We start from the raw sequence: 21,375 nt of genomic DNA, 5'->3' as shown, positions 1-21,375 counted from the left end.
ACCTAATAATCAGGAAAAGGAAGCTGTTATACTGACACACTCTAATGTCAGGAACACGGGGACTCCTACCCCAGTTCAAGCCCTTTGGAACAGACGGCTCATCTCTCCCAACCTCAGTTCCCTCATCTGTAAGTGAGGAAAAACCCCGAGTATCCATCCCTTGGGGTTCTCGTGAGCCTTCGCATCACACGTTTTACAGAGTGGCTGGCATGCGGTGATGCCTCGAGAAAGATTAGACATTACAACAAGCAAGGAGGACACCACCTCTACCCTTTTCTTTTCCCTCTTACACGTTTTAATTCCTTTTCTGGACCCCTTAGAGTATCTGAATCAGTTAACAAAAAACTCCAGTAAACAGCCAGTTGGAACACACCAGGCTACCCGTCGGACTGAGTTTTCCAGTCCTCCACCGGCCTGAAGTTTAAACAGCACACGTTCCCGACTCAGGCTGACCCTGCTTTCACTACTGAAAAATACAGTATCCGGAGCCACCGTTAAGGCGTCACCACAGAAGAATCAGGAAAGCACTGCCACACTTCAGCCAGGGAAACGACGTCACAACAGCGGATACCAATGCGCCAATGTGCCGACTGCAGCGGAATCTCGCGGTTCTGTTACTTTTGTTTAAAACCCTCCCCCAATGTCCTCCGCTTCTCCGCCTCCCAGCTACTCCTCGGGCCGCACCCTGGGCACGTTCCCGCCTCAACCACGCCCCACAGGGCAAGGGCGCCTCGGCCCGCCAGGCGCCCCGCTCCACACCCCCGCTACTCCCTGCGGCAGGCGACGGGAAGGGGGCACCTGCCTGCACAAGGCTCGTCTGAAACGCTGTCCACCTTTTTCAGCATCTACACCCATATCTGTTCAGTATTTCTTCAGTAATAAAAATGCTACTTTTCAAGCGGTACATCAGAACCTATTAAAGGATGATGAACTCAGTAACAATTTGCATTTTTAATGGAATAAAAAAGAACAAAAGACCACAAGGGAAAATATTAGTGCACCACAGTTATGTGTCTTTTAGTTTTATCTGTGTGCAAACGAAAACACTGCATGAAATGTATTTCTTCTGGGTCCACAGCGAGCATTTATTTCAGCGGCCGACGCAATTCCCTGCGCCAGACGTTATCAGTGCAGTTCAAAATCTCACCACATGATGGGGCTCACATCCCACAAAACTAAGAACTGCTGCCCTACAGCCAGTTCTGAAAATACTTTGACCCTTAACTGAAGTCCTCGTGATCATCCCTTCAAACAAATAAGTGACTTTCATTCAAGTTGAAATAAAGAACTCAACAGTAATTACCATTTCTCCCACTTAGTGTAAAAGTTAAAAGGGCTCGGACAGAAAACAAGAGATTAATTGAAAGAGAGAATCCATGAACAATGATTTTGAAATGAAAAGATAAAGACAAGGTACAGTAAGTCATGTAAAGTAAGCTTTTAAAAAGCCATACTAGTCGGTATGTCTGCGTTTCTCGAAACTACTTTGACCCTGACTGGTGTGCTCAGCTGGGCACCGCCCTGCAAAGCACAAGGCCGCCAGTTCAATTCCCGGCTGGGGCACGTGCCCAGGCTGCAGGTTTGCTCCTGGTCCAGGTAACTGACTGAGGTTTCTCTCTTGCATGGATGTTCTTCCTCCTCTTTTTCTCCCTCCCTCCATCTCATTTTCTGAAGACAATTTAAAATGAACAACGAGTGAGAATTCAGGATAAGCAGGCCCAATTCTCACCATCACCGTCCCTGTGCGTGAGGGCCCGCACGCAGGCTCAGAGCGAGGCAGCTAGGTGGCAGGAAGGGCTCACCTAGCGGAACGAGAAAGTCATTCTTTGTCAACCTCAGATTAACATGTGAGTGAGTAATTATTCTCAAAGTCTGCAATGTTTTGCAACTAACTTTCCAGATGCTGGTAATTTTTACTGATCTGCTTAAAAATGAAAACAAGTCACACTTATTTCAGAGAAAAGGGAAATAAGGGGGAACAGGAAATTCATGTGTATCCAAGCTCTGAAGTAAGCCTGGAAAAAACAAAAATGAACCCAGTCAAAAGACAGATGAGCACAGCTGAGGGGAGAAAATTAAAAAGGAAATTCCCGAAACCAACACATACGAGGAGAAGGGCAATCAGAGCGCCTGTAACTAAGAAGGGATCTCAGTGGCCTAGTCACTAGAAGTCTCCATTCCCTAACAGTTTCAAATCTGGTTTCACAGTATAGGAAACGAGCCCTTTCACCATTTTACCGAGTGCCAAAAAGGAGTCCTGTGGGAAGAGGACAGAACAGGAAACTACCCTGGATTCTAATCTAGGCTCACACTCATTACGGGACAACAGGCAAGTCAATGAACCTTCCAGAGACTCCATCTGTATTGAAAAAGGTCAGATGATACGACCAATAAGATCAATCTTCAAACATTAAATTCTATTGCTAGGAATTCTGTCACTACAGTGCAGCCTTTCCACGTATTATGGGCCAAATTTATGATGATCTAACAAGTCCTTATGTGGTTACAACTCCCCCAATTCTGAAATGACGCCCAGCTGCTGCTTGCAACGCTGTGGGGAGCACGGCCTGCGCTGGCAGAGCTTCGTGAACAGGCAGGCGACGGTCGGGACCCTCTCCTGACCCCCCCGCGTCAGCGTCACGGAAGAAGTGGCAGACAGCTCTCACGCCAGGTCGACTGACTCTATCCAATTCCAAACTCCCTCCTACAAACTACTGTTGTGGCATTTTAGTAAAATACGAACCAGTCTTAGAGTAATGAGCCCTGATATGTAACAACTGTTGCAAAGTCCTCATCACTCCTGAAGTTTTAGTAATGTGCCATTCAAAGTCTCATTGATTATATAAGAAAGAAGTCTCCCAGTTATGTGGAAAGACTTCAAAATCCTCCACTTTAAAAACTAAAAGTTACAGAAAAGTAAGGCAAATTATCTGAAAAATAACAGAGAAAAAGGCAGGATGCAACAGTCATTCAGTATGGCTTGAAATAGTGCGTGGAACTTTGATTTGTACAAAACACAACCTTGAAGTAACTGGTTTCATATGTTGGTCATATATTAAAAACTGACTTTTTAAAGAATAAAAACCCATAGATTAAACATACACTAACTTAGATAGTAACACACACAGTGTTTCTCCGCAGAAATACCGCGCCTTCACATGGACTCGGCTTGCGCAGAGCGCGCAGCGGAGAGGCAGCAGGAAGACAGGAGAGGAGAGACAGTGCGAGCGAGGAGGGTACCTTGGCTGGCGGCGGCGGGGTGGGGAAACTAAGCCAGGCCGGAGCAAAGTCATGCTGCGCCATTTAGGTCCAGTCTCGCCGGCTCAGGGAAGCAAGGCTTCAACACCTCATGGCCAGTCCCTGTCGTGAAAACGGAAGGAATTAGACCTGCGGCTCCTGACCCCGATCGTTTTCTCATTCCATAGCTCCTTCAAATTACACCCATCTTACTGCTTTAACATGCCATTTATAATGAAACTCTAGAAAAGGCAAAAATAAACGGATGGAAACTAGACCAGTGGAGTGGGTGTAGGGCCCGTGGGGGTGGGGGTGACTGCAAAGGGCAGGAGGGGGCTGTTATCTGGGCTTGTGGTGACGGTCACATAAATGGACACATTTGTCAGAACTCATCAAACTGCACACTTAAAACTGGTTAATTTGATTATAAAAAGTGCATCTCAATAAAGCTTCTCTGTAACATGAGTGGAAGACGGCCGTCCCCGAACTGGACGTCAGGTGCCCCCGGTGCCCCAGGAGGCCACCCGGGAGCCCCCCTCAGGGTGAGCCCCACTTAGGAGGCCTTCTTCCCCACCTGCAGGGATGTGCAACCTGACCCGACTACCACCCATCTGCAGGAAATTCGGCCTAGGGAAACCGAGTCAGAGAACATTCTTAGGGAAGTAATCCAACAAATCCAGATCACAGGCTGTTCCTGCAGGTAAAATGATCCGGTGTCTTCAACAAATAAACGGTTTCCGTAAGCAGAGCAATCAAATACAGAGTGTGGGCCTTACACAGATCCTTCCTCCAACCAACCGTTTAAAATGAAAATGATGACACAGTCAAAAACTTGAGTATGACCTGAGTATGAAATGGCATTCAGAAATTATTAATCATCTCAGACGCCAAAACGGTTAGCGCGATGATGGCATGTAAACGGAAGACACACACAGCATCTTTGCAATTCACACGGACGCGAGAACCCGCTTCAAAATAAACCGCGCAGTGCTGACCGCACTCACTCTGAAACAAGGCCGCCCCACGTTCAGAAAGGCTGGCTCAGGCAGCTGTGCCGATGCTCTTCCCTCTGCTCACAGGGATGGTCGCAAATTCCCACAGTTAAAATCTGTTTTTATTGCGATCATCACTGTCACTTATCGTAACCACAGGGGGGCACAAAAGCAGGTTTACAGTTCTGAGCATGTGAAACACGACTTTATTCTTCTCCTGTTATTTCTTATTGCATTATTTTCCACACAAACAACTGTAAACCCACTTCTGCCCCACCCTGAGCTTCAGCAGCTACTTCTCTTCCACGTTCTAAAGCCAGTTTCCACCCTGGCTGGGGCGGCTCCGTGGACGGAGCGCCGCCCTGCCCACCACAGGGTCGCTGGTTCGGTTCCCCGTCCAGGCACAGGCCTGGGCTGCAGGCCAGGTCCCCGGGGGGGGGGGGGGCACTCGAAAGGCAGTCACACATGGACGTTTCTCTCCCTCTCTTTCTCCATCCCTCTCTCTAAAAATAAATAAATATTAAAACAATAAATAAATTTAAGTTTCTAGGAGCCTCTCTCAGCTGCATCAATAACACTTGCAAGTTGCCAGCCCAACCTAAACACAGCAAATTCACTTTTTTTAAATAAGGCCAAAGCCAAGTGGGCAACTGTACTCATTTCAATACACAGCTCAGACTATTAGTCAATGAAGAACTCAAATTTCCTGAACATCAAAACACCCAAGTTTAGTAATATGTTTTGTACTTACAAATATCAAAAGTGAAAAAATTTAAAAAGAAAATGATCAATACCACTGTTAACCTTCCTTTTCCAAAGTCTTCTTTCAAATATAAGTGCTATGTTTTAAAATCATTTATCAATTTCCTAAAATACTTTTTAAAAGATTCTCAGGGTATTACAGAAATAATTCTACTTCAACTATCCCAAACTGTGCTAGGTTCTATTAAAAGGCAAGTTAAGAGTGGCCAGATACAGAAAATCAGATATAACTAGTTAACTCACTATGGTAAATGCTTAAATCCTAAACACTTATGAGAACCAGGAATAGAAAATTATTGACACAATTCGAAAAACCTGAATTCCAGAAACACACTTACGAAATAAAATGTAAGAGCCTAAGAGTGTGCCTAATCAAAAAGAACTATATCAAAAAATCAGGAATTCTAATTCTACTACTATCTTATGTTACTTTTTAAAGTCTTCTAAAATAAAAAGGAAATCTAAAATGTTTTAGGATATATGAAAGATTTTTATTATCTATTTTGACGTAAGGCTAAATACTAAACTGCTTTCTAATGTTTGTGTTGGACTGTTAACTTTCCCAACAACTTTTTGTTGAAACTCATAAATAAAAGTATAGCTCTAATAACTCAACATGAACGAAAAGTTATAACCTCTACCAAATGAAAATTCAGAGGAAACTCTTAGAGAACTTAAATTAACCAATAATTTAAAGCTTATGATTTTAAACAGTCTTATCCAAAATGACGGTTAAGTGAGAAGTTATAAACTGAAAACTATCACTGAGACAACCATTAACATCAACCTATCCATTTGTGCGTTACTATGAATTTCAATTTAAATCTAGTTATTAAAGAATAAAGTATCAACAGCTAATGGCAGAAGTGTTCATATTCTGAAAAAGGTAAAGAACAAATACTAATAGACATTATAGCATTTACGCAAGTGTGATGAGATCAGGATGTGCCACCCCAAAACATGCCACTTTGACGTAAGAACGGGTCTGAAGGCGTCTAAGTTCCCCCAAAAATCCCGTATCTACCTAACAGCAGGGCCTCCAGAAACAATGTATCCATCCCATAACCTAAGTGTCTCTTCTGGGAGACCCAAAACAAAAGACAAAAAAACCCCAAAACAAAACAAACAAAAAACCCCAGCATATCTCCAAGACACTGCCACAAACTATCCTTTCTCTCATCAATACTCCTAAGGGTCCATTTATCTATCTTTTCAAAAAGTCATCTGCTTTTCCGTTCAGTTCCCGTTTCCCTTCCGCCCTGTCTGCTGTGAAGGGATCCGAAATTCTAACCGCCTCTCTGACTCACTCATCTCTGGATCCTCCCAAGCGGGAGCACACGCTCGTATCGAACGTCTCCGCTTTCCTTGCTGTCTGTCTCGTGTCAGGCGAGTCCACAGTGGCCCAGCCAGGGAACCTAGGAGGGCACCAGGAAACAGGACTCTCACTCCCCTGCACACGTAGAGGCAACTGCGTTCCAAAAGCCCCACCCAGTTCATTTTAACTGGGCTCTCGTGCCACCTGATTCCATTCCATCTTCCTTTCCCTGTATAAATGCTACGGGTTGAATTGCGTCCCAACCCCTCCAAATTCATACGGTGAAGCTAGAACCCCTTATTGTGAGAACGTCACCGTATTCGGAGGGAAGATCTCTGCAGAAATGATTAAACTTCAAGGACGCAACGAGGGGCCGTCCCGTCCCCCTCCTGCCCTTCGAGGAGGACGCGTGGAACGCGGAGGCAGCGGCACGCAGCAGAGCGCCGAGACAGGGCAGCGCGAAGAGGCAGCACGGAGGGGCCGTCCGCACGCGCAGGAACGCAGCCCCCGCTCTGAGCTACAGCTTCAGGCTAGCCTCCGGGCCTGAGGGGGTCCCTGTGCAAGCCACTTGGTTTGTGCTCTTTTGTTGTAGCAGCCCTCGCGAACTAAAATAGCAGTTAGAAATACACTAATTAAAAATGTCTCTATTTGCTTTACACATATATCAATCAGCAATGAACAACAAAAGGGGGGCTGCAAACCAGCTGTCCTCCTCACACAGCCCAGGGATTCACGTTTGTCGGCAACGTTCTACTGGATTCTGCCAGGTCTAAAGGCCCCATGCGGACACAAACAGTTACGATTTCTCCCAATTTCTCATCTTTCACCCAATTTACAACTTGTTCATGAACTCCTTTCTGAAGTCTAAATCATCTGCAATAAAAATTCTCCAGGGAAAGCTGGTTCTTTAAAAACCCTCATCTAAATTCTATGCCCTTCTCAGTGGACATGCCTGACTCGAAGCAAGCCACCACCACCACAGATCACTGATTAAGTCCGAAACACAGCGCTTCGAATTGCAAAACAATACTCTGGCCAAAAGTACAAAAACAGACAAGATTTTTTTGTATTTCTTGTAATACTTTACTTCTAAAGTCACCAAATTTATGCCAAATGCTTTCAATAAAAAACTTACTCAACTTGATCTCATCGGAATGAACACCAAAACTTACTATCGCATTAATGGTTCGTATTTCAGATAACTTAAGCTTTAAAAATCAAAGCCCTTCAAAAACCACCCGGATCAACCAAAGCTAAGGCATTCCACGAGAGGCAGAGCACAGACGTTTTGTGAGAGAAGATGGCTTCCAAGTCCAACAGTCCTAAATCCAGATCAGCTCAGCCAGGCATCAGGCTGGACTGACCCTCATTGGCAAGTTTACATCCTAGTCTGTTCCCCCTCTTCGTTAAAATTGAGATGACAACTACTCACCTTCAAGATGCACCCTGAACACTGGTAAAGCTACGAAAAACTACCACCCTTGCCCTGGCCAAGAGGCTCAGTTAGTTGGAGCATCATTCTGTGCACCCAGAGGTGGCTGGCTCAATCCCCAGTGAAGGTGCACACAGAAGGTAACCGCTCAAGGTTTCTCCACCTCCTCCCCAAAATCAATACATGTATCCTGGGGTGGAGACTGGAAGAAAGAAAAAAAAAAAAAAGACAATTACCCTTTACTACCAGACTATCAACATTCAAATCCTTGAAATAAGGTTAGGTTTTTCAAACATTTAGTCAAACCATTAACATTCTTTCATTAAGGCAAGACGCAGAACACAACTACTCAAATTCATCCCTGGTGTTCTTTATAGTAACCCTCAGAAATATTTTAGTATAAGCTTAGTTTAACACATTAATAGGTTTCATTTAGAAAGCGGGTCCTCCTTACTCAACTCGGGTCTCAGCCATTACAGGGGCCCAGACCAGGTGTCAGGGCCAGAGCAGGGACGAGGGGGCACCAGCGCACGCAAGTGCCACGGGATGCCAGCTTCAAAGCAGCTGAGACAGGACAGCAGCAGAGGGACAGCCAGGGACGGGCACTGGGCCCAAAGGAAGGGGGGAGGCGTCCACACGGGGAGAGAGACGCCCCTGCAAGGGGCAGTCAAGGAACGCAGCAGGGAGAGGAAGGTGCGCACACGGGGGAGGCGGCAGCGGCTACCCCAGAAGGTTGGTGACATCCAGGGAAAACGCTCAAACTAACACATTTAGAATGATGGAAGCTTCGTACTGTCTAAGACGGCAAGGGCAGACGACGGGCGGGTGGAAACCAGAGTGAATGCCATGGCTTCATGTTGTCCGTATAATTAATGACTGATTCAGTCATATGTTAGCATTATTAAGATACTAATGTTCCTCTACAACATAAGTGTTAAGTACATCTGTTTACACGTCCGCACTTTTCCCTCCCCCACTCCAGCTCTGCACACAGGGGGGCTTGAGCAGCAATATCCCAACAGCAATGAGAACACCTAACAGCCAAGTCTTGGCTTCTATGTTTCACTAAAACCAAAGCTTTCCAGAGAACAGCTGATTCCAAGGCTAGAAAAAAACAGATGACAAAATAAGCCCACAGTATTTTGATGTGGCAAAAAGCAAGGAAATGTTCAAATGACTGGGAAATAACTAATGGCTGCAGAAACCACTTTCAATGGGTTCCCGCTGGCCAAATCAGGGACAATTTAAACATTAAAAATGAGAAAAGACTTGTGAAGGACATCAACAAAAATGGTGAAATAGGAATTCCAAGGGCCTGACCTCCACAGAAATGCCAAATGTCAAGCAGAATCTGTCAGAATCAACGGCGTCAGAATTCTCAAGAAGTCAAAGGTTTACAGCAACCAAGCCAGCAGAAACTCTGAAAGGACGGAGCAGCGCTGCCGCCTGTCCCTGGGCCCCCGACCGCCGCCCCCCCGCCTCTCCCTGGCACCACTGTGGGGCCTGGGCTCTGGCTCCCGAGGTAGCAGAGGGGACCCCTTACCCTCAGAGTTGCGTTTGTCTGCGTGAGCTGTCGGGGGCTACGGGAGGAAGGACAAGAGGCCAGGCCTCTGCCAGGGAAGGAAACGGGGAAGGAAAAGGCGCCGTGCGGGGTGCGCGCACCTAGGCCTGCGGGGCCGAACCGCCCCCAGCTGGGGACAGAGGCTTACGAAAGATTCAGTGGCACCCCCAAAAGATCAAAAGATTCAACAGGAAAGGCTGAAGAGAATTTCTTTCCGAAACTATTTCCTTGCAAAGAACTCCCTTATACCAGGTAACTTAGAAACCTACACAAACGCCCAGGACAAGATGCACATACAGGAAAAACCCTGAAATCCCGAGCCTCACCTCTGCACGAGCCTCACCTCTGCACGCCCCTTCGGGCTCGGCAAAAGCAGGGAGCGAAGGCAGCGAAGGCAGAGCTATGGGATGTGGCTAAACATCACAGAAATGCCCCAGCAGGCAAGACAAGAGTTGTTTTTTCTTTCCTTTTTTAAGTTCCTTTTAGGCTCCAATCATGCATCTGCAACAAAACACTAACTGAACACAGTAAAGATGGGCCTTTTCAAAGAACTCTGAGAACACCAGTTCCATGTGCAGCTGAGATAAAGCCGCCACTGCCCCACACGGGCACCGCCTTCTGCCACCAGCGAACCTCCCGAAGCCTTACCCAAGGCTGCACCTGAGCGCAGAGGGGGCAGCGATGACGCGAGGGGACCAGGACGAGGGGCGGTGAGCACGCAGTAGGGCACACAGATGAGGTGCTATGTTAAGCCACGCACCCCAGTAGAAAAGTAAAGAGAGAAAAAAGGGTGCAGCCTGTCTCAGCTGTGAGGGTTTGCAAACTTTACACAAGCGACATGCTGACCCCGATGCAAACTTTTAAGTTTTGTTCATCATGGTATTTTTGCATTAATTTCTTCAAAACTTTTCACTGAAATACTGTTTTTCTTAAAACAACGAAAAAAACACTAGTGGTCCAGCCACAAGTTATGGGTCAGAGACTACCCCAGCCAAAGAACACCGACTTTACAAAAACAGCGTAGGGAAGTCACCGAATGAACACAGTGAACGACCACAGCCCACAACACGCGACCCTGAGGACGGGAAGGGGGCGCGGGGGGGGTTCAGTTCCAGAGCTTACAAATTAAATATTCACAATGTTCAACTTTCCACAAAAATAAATAGGTAGATAAATAAATCATACAAAGAAATAAGAAAGCATGGCCAATTAACAAGAAAAAAATTCACAGAAACTGTCTCTGATGATACACAGATCTCACCTGTCTTAAACACAAAAAGCTAAGGGAAACCAGGAGAACAATGTCTCAACAAAGAGAGAGAACATCAGTAAGAGACACGGGAATTCCAGAAAGGAACTAAAGGGAAATTCCGGAACCAACGAGTGCAAGAACTGAAACACAATTTCACTGCACAGTTTCAGGAGCAGATTTGAGCAGGTGGAAGAATCAGAGGCTTGAAGATAACTCACTTAAAATTACAGGTCTAAGGAGCAGAAAGAAAACAAAACACAGGGCTGCAAAGACCTGTGGGACATCCCCGTGAGTATTATGTGTGACGGAAGTTCAAAAAAGAGGAGAAAGGTGGAAAGAAACTTTTCCTTGTCTAAGGAAATAATGGCTAGATATTGGTTTGTCCAGAAAAATCAGTAAAAATAAGACATTTTTCAGGTTCACTGACTTTACTGAACATATCCCCCGTTTCGTTCTTCCGCTTTCTGACGTCTCTCAGGCATCTTCATAATTCCATCTTCCCAAAACCTTTATCTTTTTGAGCAAAGAACTGTTGCAGATCAACACAGAAAACTCAGTTATTTATCTATACATTAGCAATGGCAACCCAAAGAAGAAATTTTTAAAATTCTATTCACAATAACATCCAAAAGAATACAAGATCTAGTAATAAATTTAACCAGGAAGATATAAAACTTATCCACTAAAAACTACAAACCACCACTGAAAGAAAATTTAAAAGACCAAATAAATACAAAGACATCCCACACTGAAGGATTGGGAAACTTAATTAAGATAGCAATACTTTCCCAAGTGATAAATACAGAGTCAACGTAATCCCTATGAAAAGTCCTTTTCTGCAGAAACAGAAAAGTCACCCTCAAATTCATTGGGAACCGCGGGGGCCCACATACCCAAAGCAGTATGGGGAAAGGGGGGTACCGTTACGGGACTCCCAGCTCCCTATTTAAAAACTTACTACAAAGCTACGTTGATCAAAACAGTGTCCGGCTGACATGCGGATGGATATAAATGATGACACAGAACTGACAGTTCAGAAAAAGTCATACACGTAGGTCCCACTGAGTTTTGGCAAAAGCGCTAAGACCTTTCTTTCTATAGAAAAAATAACAGCCACTTCCACCAACAGCGCCGTGACAACTGGGATTCCTAGTCACACTACATACAGGAAAAAAACACAAAAATAAATCAAAGACTTAACTTAAAAGCTAAAACTGTAAAACCATAAAAAAAAAGGTAAGGCTTCATGACCTTGAATTTGGCAATGCATTATTAGGAATGACACAAAAACATAAGTAACAATAGAAAAAAGAAACTGGACTTCATGAAAATTTAAAACTTCTGTGCATAGGATGTTATCTACAAAGTAAAAAGACAACCTAAAGAATGGTAAAAAAAAATTTGCAAAGCACATCTAATAAGGTCTAGTATTCAAAATATGTGAATTCTTAAAACTCAACAAAAAGATAACCCAATTTAAAAATGGGCAAAGGACTTGAATAGACAAACCCTACCCCTAAAAGAAACCAACAAAAGGAAAAAGGAAAAAGCAAACCCTCGCCCGCCCCCGCCAAAAAAAAAAGGAAAGGAAAAAATACAGGGAAGAACAAGCATTGGCAAATATGTGGAGAAGCCGGTCCCAGGGCGCTGCTGGCAGGAAGGTGGGTGCCCCTGGGGGCACGCGCACCGAGCGAGAGCAGCGGCGAATCAGCATCACAATCTGGGCGAAGCTGGGACACTCCTCCATGGAAACTATTCGGGTGACTCAGAAAGCTGCAGCTCTGGGCCACGGGTGGCCGCCAGCTTCACGACAACAAAGCGTCCACTCATGCGTCACCTGCTGTGCAGTTTGTCGGTGAAACGTCAAATCCCCCAGGTGACTCAGCCCCCCCACAGCCCAGGTTTGGAGCCCTGTGACTTCCAGCTTTTCCCAAAACTAAAATCCCCTTTGAAAGGGAAGAGATTTCAGGCTTTGATGAGATTCAGGAAAATATAACGGGGCAGCTGACGGTGACTGGGAGAGCTGCGTGAGGTCCCAAGATGCCTGCTTTGAAGGGGACTGAGACGCCATTGTCCTACGTACAATGTTGTTTGTATCTTGTATCTTCTTCCATAAATGCCTCTATTTTTCATTATTACAGGGCTGGGTACCTTCTGGACAGACCTTGTGCTCCTTCGATGGAAGAAGGAATAAAGTACCGGCATGTTAGATGAGGATTAACTTCAAACGCACGCGAGGTGAAAGAAGCCCGACTCAAACGGCCAAGCATCGCGCAATTTCAGTTCCGTAAACATCGCAGAATAGGTAAATCTAGAGAGAAAAGGCAGATCGGAAGTTGCCAGGAACTGCTGGGAGGGGAGAATGAGGGGTGACTACTAAATGAACACACGTCTGTTTTGGGGTGACAGAAACACTCTGGAGGTTGACAGAAGAGTCAGCGTGACACGGCTGCGAATGTCCTGGATGCGGCTGCATCGCGCGCTTCACAACAGTTAACTTCGATTGATGCGACTTTCCTCAACGAAAATAAGTAACAAGAGCACTGTATCATAACCCCTTGAATAAAATGCCATGAATCCAGGAAACCATGAATACATACACTGAAAAATGAGAAGCTACACAATTTCGAAGCCCTCCCAACTCCCCGCCAAAAAAATACTGTCAGTGTTCTCTTCGCCCTGACCCGTACGGCTCAACGGGTTGGGGTGTCGACCTGCAAACCAAAGAGCGGCGGGTCCCACCCCATGCCAGTGCACACGCGCAGACTGCAGGGTTGACCCCTGGTCAGGGCGCGTGTGGGAGGCGACTGACCCATGCTTTTCTCTTACACCAATGTTTCTCTCTCCCTCCCAACCCTAAAATTGATAAACTCTTTTTTTCTTTTTAATTTTAAAAACAGATGCTGCGTTTCTGCAATAGCCTGGCCTAACAGCCTGGGAAACCCTTAACCAACAGGTCAAAATGGACACACTGAAACTGCGCCCCATGCGAGAACACCGCGGGCAGCGTCCCTGCCCGCGACGCCCAACCTCCGGAAGCACAGCCGTCTCCACAAAGAAAAGCAGGCACGAGAGGCAGCAGGGCCAAATAGCAGGCCGTGATCTTCACGAGTCCGGTTGTAAAAGTCAAAGACAATCACTTCTAAACAATGACCAGGCTGTAAGGTATTCATGCTATAATTTCTGATTCATGTCTTTAACTTTTAAATGCTATTTTGACATCTTATTTCACCAAATTTTGTTTTCTTCATTGTTGGGTACCCCTGATAAAATTGTATTAATATTTAGTGTGCATCTACTAAATGCTAAGTGATTTCCAGACTTCGTTAATAAAAATGTTAAAGAGTCCACTGCCTTGTAGACTCTGATTTAGTAGATCTTAACCAGGGCCTGCAACTCTGTTTTCAGACAAGCACTTAAGAGTGAGGATCATCAGAAAAGGACAGAAGGTGCTGTAATAAATATTCATCTGGAAGAAAAAAATCCACCCTGGCCAGGTGCTGAGTTGGTCAGAGCATCACCCCAAAACACCAAGGTTGCAGGTGTGATCCCGGTCAGGGCGCACACACACACACCAACCATCAAATGTGTAAGTGGAACAATACATCAATGCCTCTCTCTTCCTCTCTCAAATGAATGAATAACGACAAAAAAAATCCGTGCTTAAAGCACAAGACTTCTAAAGGTAGCAATACCTACTGCTTGACTATATATTCAGTTTTGGTCATGAAGCACTGTCCAGTCCCTTGCTGGTTATAACTCTACTTAAAATTATAAATTATACTCTCTCAAAAATAAAATAGCATTAACTTCACAAAAAACCTAGAGTCCTAGAAACTGTCATCCCTTAACTTTCATTTAATGCTTCCTTTTACCTAAAATGTTGTTAGAGCCCTCAGTTTACCTAAAGCTGTTCAAAATCTTTCTATGCTTTACTTACATGAAAAAAAATCATAAAAAAATGGAACTGAAGTATTATGAGAACTGTTATTATTTGTTAAACTGCTACACATGAAAATTGCCATGTTCACCCCCTCCTAAAGGATTTTAAGGAAAGAAAAAAGCATTACTGGAAACAGGATACTTTCAGTTCTCAAGTTTTTAGACTATTAAAGCTGCAATATACAAAACATAATTGAAGATCTTCAAAACCAATAATGACCTTAATTTTCACATAACATTCACCACTACAAAAAATAAGCCTTAGTCTTTGCATAAACAGATTTTTACTCACTGACCTGCTCTTTCCTCACAAAACCAAAGCAGGTTAAGTCATCCCTGAAATTCTTCTTTAGTCAACTTACAGAACCCTTTTTTTGTACGAGTTAGTAAAGGTAAACCTTAGTTCAGCGTTATCCCACACAGAGTATGAATGAATCAGGATAACATGTCATTCCAATCAACTCAGTTCATGAGCAGCTCACGTGGGCATCACAGAGCTCGCGGGAGACACGGGGTTCAGGGGAGCAGCTGCGGGCTGCCGCCCGGAACCTGGCTCAGAGGTGGTGCACGAGGGTTCCAGTAAGAGAGGTACCTTTAAAAGATACGCGAGATCAGCTTAAACATCTCTCCAGAAAGGGGGCGAACTCCAAGAACTGTGGGCAACACCCCAGCCGCACACCCGGCAGGACGGAAACCAGCCTCCCAGAGGCAGGCCCTTCCGCCCCGGGGCCTCGCTCCTCTCCCGACTCCCAGGGTCTCCCCGACCGGCCCACAGAGACTAACAGAAGGCAACCAATCCATCCTCCTGCCCCTCCAAATACATTTTCTAGAAAGGAAACTAACTAACTTGTGTTCCAGACCCATTTTATTTTACAAACTTATGAGATCTCTGCACTGTACTACAATACATTCATTTTGTTTTACCACAGAAACTATTACATTACTTATTACCATCCAGTAAAAGGACTGCAGCGAGAAGGGCTCGGTGCGCCCTCAGCCGCCTGAGCGCGCGCTGCCAGGCCACGTCGAACCCCCGGGGTGGCTTAGCTCAACTGGAGTGCGAGTATCTGTAAAACCGGGCGCGAGGACGTATGACTCCGGTAAGGCCAGAAACCACCACCTGGATATGTGGAATTCATTTTTAAACCAGGCTATCGGACACTAGAAGCGATAACGACCAAGAAACTGCTCCCGGACCATCCCTTAAGGTGCAAGGGTCGACTGTGTCGCCTTAATGGTTTTGAGTTTATTGAGCCTGACACAGAAGGATACTACTTTCCACTTTGCATTAACTAAGCAGAAAATGCGACACCCCCCAGTCTCTCCCTGACTGCTCCGACGCCCTGACCAGGAACGGAGCTCGGAAGCCCAGCAGAGCACTAAGCCCGACGGGGTGGCTCTGCTGGCCGGGGGTCGCCCTGAGAAGAGAAAGGCCCCCTTCCGATTCCCAGTCAAGGCACGGGCCTGGGTTGAGGGTTTGGTTCCCGGTTGGGCGCGCACAAGAGGCAAATGACTAACGAACTGTTTCTCTTCCACTCTTTTTCCTGCCCTTCCCCTCTGAAAAAATAAAAATGAAAATCTTTTTTAAAAAAGAATGTAGAGTATTTTAATAAATAGGTCTCTTAAAACTACTGGAGACTTCCTTCCTAAATAATACTAAACCATTCTGTTCCAAATATATCAGAACTAATGAATCTAGCTACACCACCCTCCAGATATCAAGCCAGTAACGCACAGATCCTACCAAACACCGTTCACTACTGCCAGGCAGTGACTTCCGAGGGGGGAAGCACTCCAGGACAGAGCGGCGGGGCCTCGCCGAGACCCAGGAACAAGGAGCCAGGACTTCATTTAGTAGACAAAGTTGGAAAAAAGGTTTGGAAATCCGCTTTCGAAAAAATCCGGCATCTTGTTGATAAATGAAAGGGGGGGAAGAAATCTGTAGATCAACTGGAGAGGAAAAAATATCGAAATCTAGTACTTCAGTTCCCATTACCACCAATTCATTTAACAGAAGTTTCTACAAGTTTTGTGTTACTTCATTTTTTCGAAAGGACTACTTTTCTGAGTTCAATTCCAGTATAAAAGAACTTCTCTCCACTTTTATAAAACCAAAATATAAAAGCCAAACGCAGAGTTTTATTCTAAAGAATGGAACTAAGAAGAGCAAGAATAAGAGTAGTAATGAATACGAAGCAACTACGGAAAGAGATTGACTCGCAGGACCTCCAGGTCCAGGTGGGTGACCAGACTGAACGTGGGGAGCAAAGGAGCGCGAGGAACCACTACGCCTCCATCTCCGAGGAAGGACACGGGGGGGGGGGGGGGGGGAGACGACGACGACGCAAGGAAGGAAAATGCGGGGACGTGAGCGGACGGTGTCACAACAGGGCGTGTTCACGTCGTGCGAACTTACCAAGCTGTATACTTAGAATGTGCGCAACCATTAATAAAACGATCAAATGAAAACTTTTTTTGAAAAAAACCAAGACTGAGGTTCCCAACCACCTCACGTGGTAGCTGAGTCAAGCACCAACAGCCAGGGAAGGGCCCGTTCGTGCCTGAGCCACAGAACCTCTGTAAAAGCCCTGGAGACGGCCTCGCAGGGCGACCAGGCTCAGGGCCGGTCTCCGTGCTGAGGCCGTGGAGAGGCTCCTGACCCAGGGGCCCCGAAGACCCCCCCCCCCCACGCACCCCTCACGCGGCTGTTTGTGTTCTTTTAACACCTTTACACCAAACCACTACACCACGCAGCGCGCCCCTGAGGTCTGGGGCCATCACCGCGACAGGCTGAACCTGAAGACCGGCGCGCGGGGCGGGGAGTCACGGGCGTCCGCGGGGTGCAGCCCAGGAGTCTGGTCACTCCAGGAGCGCGACTAACCCCGGAACCTCCTACTTGAGGCTGGCGTGTGAGGGAGAGGGAGGGGGAGGGGCGGCCCAGTGGGACCTTCGCCGGCAGGGTCCACGCTAACTGCACGTGCTTAGCGACAGGAAGCCCTAAATAAAGCGGACGGCCCCAGTGGGTGCCCACAGAAACCGGAGACCTGGCTGGCGTGACGATGCACACACACGAGGAGCACCAGCAGCAATCGCTCGAGGGGGAAAGGGTAAATTCTCTAAATAAAGAGCTAACGTGGGCGCTGGCAGGGCAGAGAGGCTTAGTTTATCAGAGGGCCCGTCCGTAAGCACTGTTCCCTCCCACGAAACCCCCGAACAGCTTTTTAATCAGCTCATTCTTAAACATGAACTGTTGGGGCGGCCAAAAGATCCAGTTAGTTTTCTCCGTAAAAGACACACTTTCCATTTGCACCGACGACAGCGCTGAGGGGTCCCCGAAGTGCGCCGTGTGCCGAGCCCCGCCCCGCGCCCCACCCCCACCCCCGCAGGGCCGCTGCCCGCACCTTCCGGGGCCCAAGATGGCCCCACGGCGCAGAGCCACTCGGGCAGAGCACCCACTGCACCGAGCAACCCCGCAACCACTTTGGGCACATCTGGTGAAGGCACGGCACCGTCTCCGTGCCCACCACACGCCTGCTCTGGTGTTTCAGCTGCGTTCCTAGGCAGAGCGCGCCAAAAGGGGCGCGTTTCCTTCCATCTTCAAAATCAAAATGGCGGCACAAAAATTCACCGATTTTCATTTTTTAAAAAATGCACGCTGACATGACTCCGTCACAATACAACCTAACAAAATTGTTTCAGGTAAAGTTAAAAGCAACTGAACATTCCTAGAGCCATCATAAGGGAAAAACCAAACTAACTTTTCGGCCAACCCCAAAATAACCACCATACGTTGTTCAGAGGCAACACGCAAGGGAACCATTAAAAACGATGAGCACAAAGGAAGCCATGCAAGACATAACGAACCAAATGAACGAAATCTTCAGGACCCCAAGAGTAAAAAGCCACTTTTCAAGAGACAAAAGGACGCACTTCCGCGTCTCCAAGTCCTCGGGAACTCCTTTTTAAAGGACCTGAAAAGCCATACATTTTCAGACAAGCAATTCTTAAAACTGGAAGAAGAAAAAGACTAGTAACCAACGTTTTTTCATCAGCTAAATACAGTTAAATATCGTACACTCGTTCGCAAGAGAAACACAAGTTAAGGCTCGCCCCTGACTCGCCTCCCACACTAGCAAACCCGCCCTGGTCAGGGTGTGGCCGGGCACGCTGGTCGTCGTCGTCGTCGTCCTAGAAGGCCGCTCCTGCCCCGCTGACGGCAGAAGGTCCGTCCGGGACTGGGCCTCTCCGCCACCCACGAGGAGGTCGCTCCACACGGCTGCTGGGGACACAAAACTCTTTCGGTCCCCCGTACACGCGGGCAATGGCTGAGCCCACTCCTGCTGGCTCTGTCGCAACCTCAAAGGCTCATGGACCCGAGGGCGCGCGCGCATACTTATGCACGCACGGACGTACGGACGCACACACATGGACGCACACACGCCCGTACGGACACAGGGACGGACGCGCACGCGCACCGTAAGTGCGGAGGCGGCGCCTTCAGGGGACCTTCGGAGCCGAGCCGAGCCGAGCCGAGCCGAGCCGAGCCGAGCCGAGCGGAGTGCAGGCGCCGCCTACCCTTAACCGCGCGGGCTCTACGCACCCGCCCGGACTCCAGTTGAGAGCTGTACCCGCAACTTCCCGCTCAGATCCCCAGGCCCGGTCCTGAGTCTCCCTTTCTCCCAGCACAGCGGTGTCTCCACAGACACCGCTCGCCGCCTCCCAGTGTCACAGCGCGGCCCGCGCCCAGGGTGGCGGGCTCCGCGGACTGCGACGGTGAGCCGGGCTCTCGGCACCCTGTCCTGCCATCACGGCCTGAAATCAAAGCCCACTCAAGTTTAACATTCCAGGATTGTCCGTCCCGGAACGCTTTGTGTGTATTTTTTCTCCTGTAATTTTCCTTGAAAGGATCCAACTAATTTCAAGTAACTTATCTGTTGCCCAAACTAAAGCCCAACAACAGCCCTCGCTGGTGTGGCTCGGGGGGCCGGTGCCGGTCCAAGGCCCCGTGGGGCACGCGCCCAGGTCGCCGGCTCGATCCCTGTCGGGGACAAACGAGGCGGCGGCCGGCGCGTCTCTGCGTCTCGCTGTTCTTCCTCCCCCGACGGTTTCTCCGCCTCCCTCTCGAAGGAGCAACGGCAAACGGCGTCGGCGGCGGAAGATAAAAATGAAATAAAAGTAAACCTCAGCAAAAGCGAGCACACAACACAATGAAAGCCCCAGCTCCCAGCGTTCCCTCCACAAGCCCCAGACCCGCGCCCACGCAGGCGCGGCGCGGCGAGCGAGGGCCACGGGCTCCGTCGGTCAGGCGGCCGGGCACGCGGGCCACGGCCGATGGGCGTGCGGGCGGCGAGGGACCCGCGCTGGCTTCGTGCGCCCCGGGTTCGCTCCCTCTCCCTCCCCCTCTCTCTAAAGTGAATTTTTCAAGATCCTTTAAAAAAAGGACAGGAAAATACTTCCACCAAGAAGGAAGATACCCAGATTCGACAGAAACGACGCCATCAGCCCGCGAGGCCACTGAGCAGCTGTTGTAAACCAGTTTCCACTAAGGAAGAGCGTGAACGCAACAGGAGAGATGCAAGACCCGAACGCGGCTGTGGCGGAAAAAGCAGCATCTGAGAGAAAAGCTATCCGGGGCAGGACAGACGTTAGGGTCAGACAAGGCGCAGAAGGATAACCCGCGCGGGAGCGGACGGGACGGACCGCAAATGCAAGCGCGGGAAAGCAGACAAAGGCGCCCGCTCCAAAGGAAAGGCGCAGTTAACGACGGAAATGATTTCTGGTACCTCCGCACCCGGTACAGTTTACACTTCTCATAAAGCATAAAGTACGGGAGAAAAAACGAACCACCACCGGGACACCCGAGCACACCGCTCTCAGTCCAAAACCAACCCAGCAAGCGAACAGCAAGAGCACAGCCGGCTTAGACCTCGGCGGCAGACGCAGTGACAGCTGTTCCTCGCGTGCCAACCCCCCAAATACAGAAGCTTCGTCTTTTCAAGCGCCCATCTTAGGATACAAAGAAAACTCTGTAATTCCGAACACATACACAAACGGCATCATGTGACCGCAAATCCAACTCAAAACAAAATCAAAAAAGGAAAAGTCTCTTCTACATGTGATTTAAAAACAAAGCTAAAAGAAATGAATTCACAAAACCAGTAACACCAAATTAGAAAAGCAAAAGAACTTGTAAATAAATCCCCAAACTGTTCTCTGGGGGAGGAGGAAAATCGACAGAGAGGAGCCACTAACATAAATATACAAAATCAAAAATGACAATACCTGAAACCATTAGGTTCTGCACTAAGTAAGCAAAGTTAAAGATAAATGGTTAAGTTTTAGAAAAATACATTTATTAAAAATGTCCCAGGTACAGAGAAAAACTAAACCAGTTACTATTTAAAAAATCCCATCAGCAAAAAAATGCAGACAAACGTGTCCCGGAGAAGCGAGGCTCCAGCAGGGGGAGAGGGCGCACGGGCACACGCGGCGCCCGCGGAGGCGGCGAAAGCCCCGCGCCCCGCACCGGACCCGGGAACCAGCCTACCCGGGGCTGCAGGGTGAAAGTGCGTTGAGACGGACGGAGTCCTGCCCTTCTCCTTTACACGTCCCGAAGCGCTCAAAACGCTAAGGCGCCATAAAGCTACCAGCATCCTTTTTCAAGTCTCCCACTGACGACGGATGACTGAAGCAGCGGCAGCGCACACACGCCACTCAGCCGGACAAAAATGAGGAAACCCTGTCATTTGCAACCACGTGAATAAACTCTGAAGCCATTATGCTAAGTGACATAGTCAGGGAAAGACAAATAGTATAAACTAACTATATGTGGAATCTCAAAAAAAAACCCTCTTAAATCAAAAGGTACACACTTCCAGTTAC

General features: G+C 47.7%; 1 protein-coding gene across 4 annotated transcripts in view; it reads right to left on the bottom strand.

Annotated features, from left to right (window-relative positions):
- The window catches only part of GPBP1 (GC-rich promoter binding protein 1), a 62,098-nt gene that overhangs the window by 27,182 nt on the left and 13,541 nt on the right, over positions 1–21,375 (bottom strand). For 3 of the 4 annotated variants that reach the window (XM_054575356.1, XM_054575355.1, XM_054575357.1), the window contains one exon: positions 3,241–3,360. The exons of the other annotated variant lie outside the window; for it this stretch is intronic. In XM_054575356.1, coding sequence (XP_054431331.1) covers positions 3,241–3,303 — 63 coding nt within the window. In that variant the 5' untranslated portion in view covers positions 3,304–3,360. The remainder of the gene's footprint in view (positions 1–3,240; positions 3,361–21,375) is intronic. 4 annotated transcript variants of the gene reach the window in all.

This window comes from Pteronotus mesoamericanus, unplaced genomic scaffold (assembly GCF_021234165.1).
Source record: "Pteronotus mesoamericanus isolate MK-2021 breed Mesoamerican mustached bat unplaced genomic scaffold, CSHL_Meso_final contig_29, whole genome shotgun sequence".
Taxonomy (NCBI): domain Eukaryota; kingdom Metazoa; phylum Chordata; class Mammalia; order Chiroptera; family Mormoopidae; genus Pteronotus; species Pteronotus mesoamericanus.
Note: the sequence above shows the minus strand (reverse complement) of the source record. Positions and strands in the feature narration are given on the sequence as shown.